Raw genomic sequence first — 3,729 nt, forward strand, 5'->3', positions numbered from 1 at the left:
ATTGTATAATAATATGAAGCATAAAGCACCATGTTCAAGTAGAGGGTACAGCGGGTTGCGGGAGAGTGGACCGCTGTAGATAGATGGGGGGAGGTGATGGAGATGTTGGTGAAGATGACGGAGGTGTTGGTGTAGATCGCGGTGATGATGATGGCCCCGGCGGCGTTCCGGCGCCACCGGAAGCGAGGGGGAGAGAGCCCCCCTCCTTCTTCTTCTTCCTTGACCTTCTCCCTAGATGGGAGAAGGGTTTCCCCTCTGGTCCATGGTCTCCATGGCGTGGGAGGGGCGAGAGCCCCTCCGAGATTGGATCTGTCTCTCTGTCTCTCTCTGTTTCCGCCCTCTAGATTCTTCCCTTTCACCGTTTATTTTATAACCAGAGATCCGTAACTCCGATTGGGCTGAATTTTGGACACGATCTCTATCCGGATATTAGCTTTCTTGCGGCGAAAGAAGGGCTCCAACCGCCTTACGGGGTGGCTACGAGGGTCCAGGGCGCGCCTGACCCCCTAGGGCGCGCCCCCTGCCCCGTGGCCCCCTCGGGCATCGTCTCGCGTTGATTCTTCTTCCCAAAAATCATAAATATTCCAAAAAAAAAATCTCCGTCAGTTTTTATCCCGTTTGGACTCCGTTTGATATGGGTTTTCTGGGAAACAAAAAACATGCAACAAACAGGAACTGGCACTGGGCACTGGATCAATATGTTAGTCCAAAAATAGTATAAAAAGTTGTCAAAAGTATGTAAAAGTTGTAGAATATTGGCGTGGAACAATCAAAAATTGTAGATACGACGGAGACGTATCATGGTGCCGGCGACGAGATCGGCGCGGGCGATCGACGGCGGTGAAGACGGGGACGGGACGTGACGGACCGCTAAACCTATGCAAATATCGGGGAAAATGGAGCTTGGAGGTCGAGCTTCGTGAGGAGAAAGCTTAACTAGTGTGGCTCGAGCATTTCATCGAACAGCTCATGTGCATAGGAGGTGAGTTAGAGCACCCAAATGCCCTCCCCTCGCCGGCCAGAAAAAACAGAGCACTGTGGAGTGCTCTGCTGCGGCGATGGGGTATATATAGGCAATTCATTTGTCTCGGTTCGTGGCTGGAACCGGGACTAAAGCTCCCCCTTCTGTCCCGGTTCGAGCCACGAATCAGGACCAATGTATGTGGGCCAGGAGCGAGGCCCATTGGTCCCGGTTCGTGCCAGGAACCGGGACAAATGGGTCCAGACGAACCGGGACCAATACCCACGAGGCCCCGGCCGGCCCCCTGGACTCACGAACCGGGACGTATGCTCCCCATAGGTCTCGGTTCGTGACTGAACCGAGACTAATGGGCTGGCCAGACTCAAACCAAAGCCCTATGTTCTATTAGTGTGGGTGTGCCGGCTGCGTGGGCGTCCAATGTGGCGGGCGGTTGGACTCCCCAAACCTCCCACAAGTTTTCGGTTTGTGGAAATTTAGACGTCTGGACTGGTCTGCGGGCATTTAATGCAAAGAGTGTTCACTGGCTGTGTATTTTGATGCACGGAGTTGGGGTGGCCCTAATTTCATCGTAAGGATACGCTGATAAATGTATATGCGCCATCAGAAGACTATACAAGGAGCCATTGACGAAGAATGGAGACAGACACGTGCACATTTATAAACAGCACAGTCACTCTCATTGTGTCCTTGCACAAATTACAGTAATACAATTTACAATATGTACTGTACTGTATTGTGTCCTAACGATGCAGATGTTTCAATTTTCTAGAGTACATATGTTTCGATTTAACCGGCCGAATCCAGGCTCTTAGTTAATACCTAAACCTAAAAGAAATCTCTGAAGAAAGAAAGGAATGCAGTCGACACTTAATTAACACACCTGAAACCGATCGATCTTCGCCCAAGCAAGAGCAGCCGGCGAGAAAGAAAGAAAGAAAAATCGATCGATCAGGAGGATGTGTAGATTTCTTAGACTTGGATGAAGGAATGGCAGGGCACTCCCATGAGCTGCGCGAGGGAGGTGGACCGGAGCTTCCTCTGGGTGACGGCGGGGTCCTCCAGGAGGAGCACCTTGTCCTTGTCCTGGACGCCGGCCATGTGCAGGTGGTCGCCGTCGTCCCGCTCCCGGCCCCTGTACAGCAGCCGCTGCTCCCTGGGCCACAGCCCGGTGGCCAGCGACAGCAGCACCTTGAGGTCGCCGAAGGTGGCGGTGGCGTCGATGGACACGTCGTGCTGCCACCCGCCGCAGCCGGCGGAGACCCGCACCAGGATGGCCTCGACGGCGTCGTCGCAGCCGTCGTCGTGGGGCGCCCGGCGCTTCTGCACCAGCATCCCGCCCGGCCGCACCTCCCACTCGATGCGCTCGTGCTCGGCCACCATGGCGCACATGTCCACCCCGCCGATGCCGCCCACTGTGTTCCTCGACCGGCTCCTGAACAGCCTCCTCGGGCTCGGAATCTTCACCATCTCTGCTCCTAGCTCTCTCTGCTTCTCTCTCACTGCCTGTCTGCTCTGTGGGTGTTGTGCTGCGTGAGGCTTGAAGGAGAGATGCTTGGGATTTTAAAGGGGGAGAAGGTGTCGAGGACGAGGACAAGGTCGGCAGTCGCGACAGGATATTTGGGTTGTGACTAGGCGAAGCTTAGCGGGAATAGATTAGCGTTAACGGAGCGTTGTTACGCTGAGTCGCCGCGAGTGAGGCGACAGATGTCTGCTGTTACTGAGGCGACGAGATCGGCAGCACATGGGGAGGTGGCAACGCGGTCTCCGCCCTGCATCTGCATGGATGGCTGGAGCCGAAGGAATCGTCCCACCAGCTGCAGGTTAGTTAGTTTTGTTGTTTACCCTTATATATACTATTTATAATATTTATATATACTATTTATCATTTTTTTTGTTTTCTACTTTGCTCTGTTCCTAAATCCTGTCTGGTTTTAGTTCATTCACGAACAGTGGGAATATTTATTTATTTATTTATTTTTATTTACAGTATACGTCATGGAGTTGTGTATCAGACTCATAGAAAAGATTAAGACGGCTGATACAACATCTTTCGGCATATACAACGCTAATCATAGCAACAACGCCGAACCGCACCCATCACGGCTACAACGAAAACACAACTCGCCTTCTGAGAGCACCAAGCCATGATCAGACTAAATCAACACACTCTTCACCCTTAGCGTCTAAGAAAATCAATAAGTGGACAATAGGACCCGACAAATACTTTATCCTAGAGGCGTCGACGATGGAGTGCATTGCGCCCCATAGACCCATGCCCATGGCATTGACCACCGCCAAAGAAACACACCACCCCAAGCCTCGCAACTGAGACCGACGAGGCAAGAAACTCCAACCACCGCTCCATTAGACTCCACGGGCGCTCAGGCAGTGCCTCCAAGGAGGAGTCCTCCTCACTTGACGATTCAGAAGATGAGGATGAAAGGAAAAACGAGACCGTAACTTTGCCGTCTGGCTTAGCGAACTAGACCTAGGGTTTCCCCTGTTGCCAAGGAAGGAAAAGGAAGGTCATGGAAACACCTCCAAGGAAGAAATGACACCCACGTGTAGTGCCTCACCGAGCAAGGATTTCTTCCCCACCTAGTGTGTCGACCCTTAAGACCACCGAAGCATAGCAGACTAGGGTAGGGGAAGAAAGTTGATGGCTTCAACCACCACAACATAGAGGAGAGCTGCATGTCATTGTGGATGAGGAGGGACGAACCTGCAGGCCATCACCCGACATGGAC

At 52.6% G+C, this 3,729-nt stretch overlaps 1 protein-coding gene across 1 annotated transcript; it reads right to left on the reverse strand.

Moving 5' to 3' along the window:
* Positions 1-1,636: 1,636 nt before the first annotated feature.
* LOC123075081 (BAG family molecular chaperone regulator 4-like) lies at positions 1,637-2,503 on the reverse strand. Its single transcript, XM_044497764.1, has one exon. It carries the CDS (start codon positions 2,447-2,449, stop codon positions 1,952-1,954), a length of 498 nt encoding a protein of 165 aa, XP_044353699.1. The 5' UTR covers positions 2,450-2,503; the 3' UTR covers positions 1,637-1,951.
* Positions 2,504-3,729: the final 1,226 nt, after the last annotated feature.

Source organism: Triticum aestivum, chromosome 3D (assembly GCF_018294505.1).
Source record: "Triticum aestivum cultivar Chinese Spring chromosome 3D, IWGSC CS RefSeq v2.1, whole genome shotgun sequence".
Lineage (NCBI taxonomy): Eukaryota > Viridiplantae > Streptophyta > Magnoliopsida > Poales > Poaceae > Triticum > Triticum aestivum.

Excerpts from the sequence above, each read along its gene's own strand:
- LOC123075081 (XM_044497764.1), bottom strand. The coding sequence starts at position 2,449 with ATGGTGAAGATTCCGAGCCCGAGGAGGCTGTTCAGGAGCCGGTCGAGG.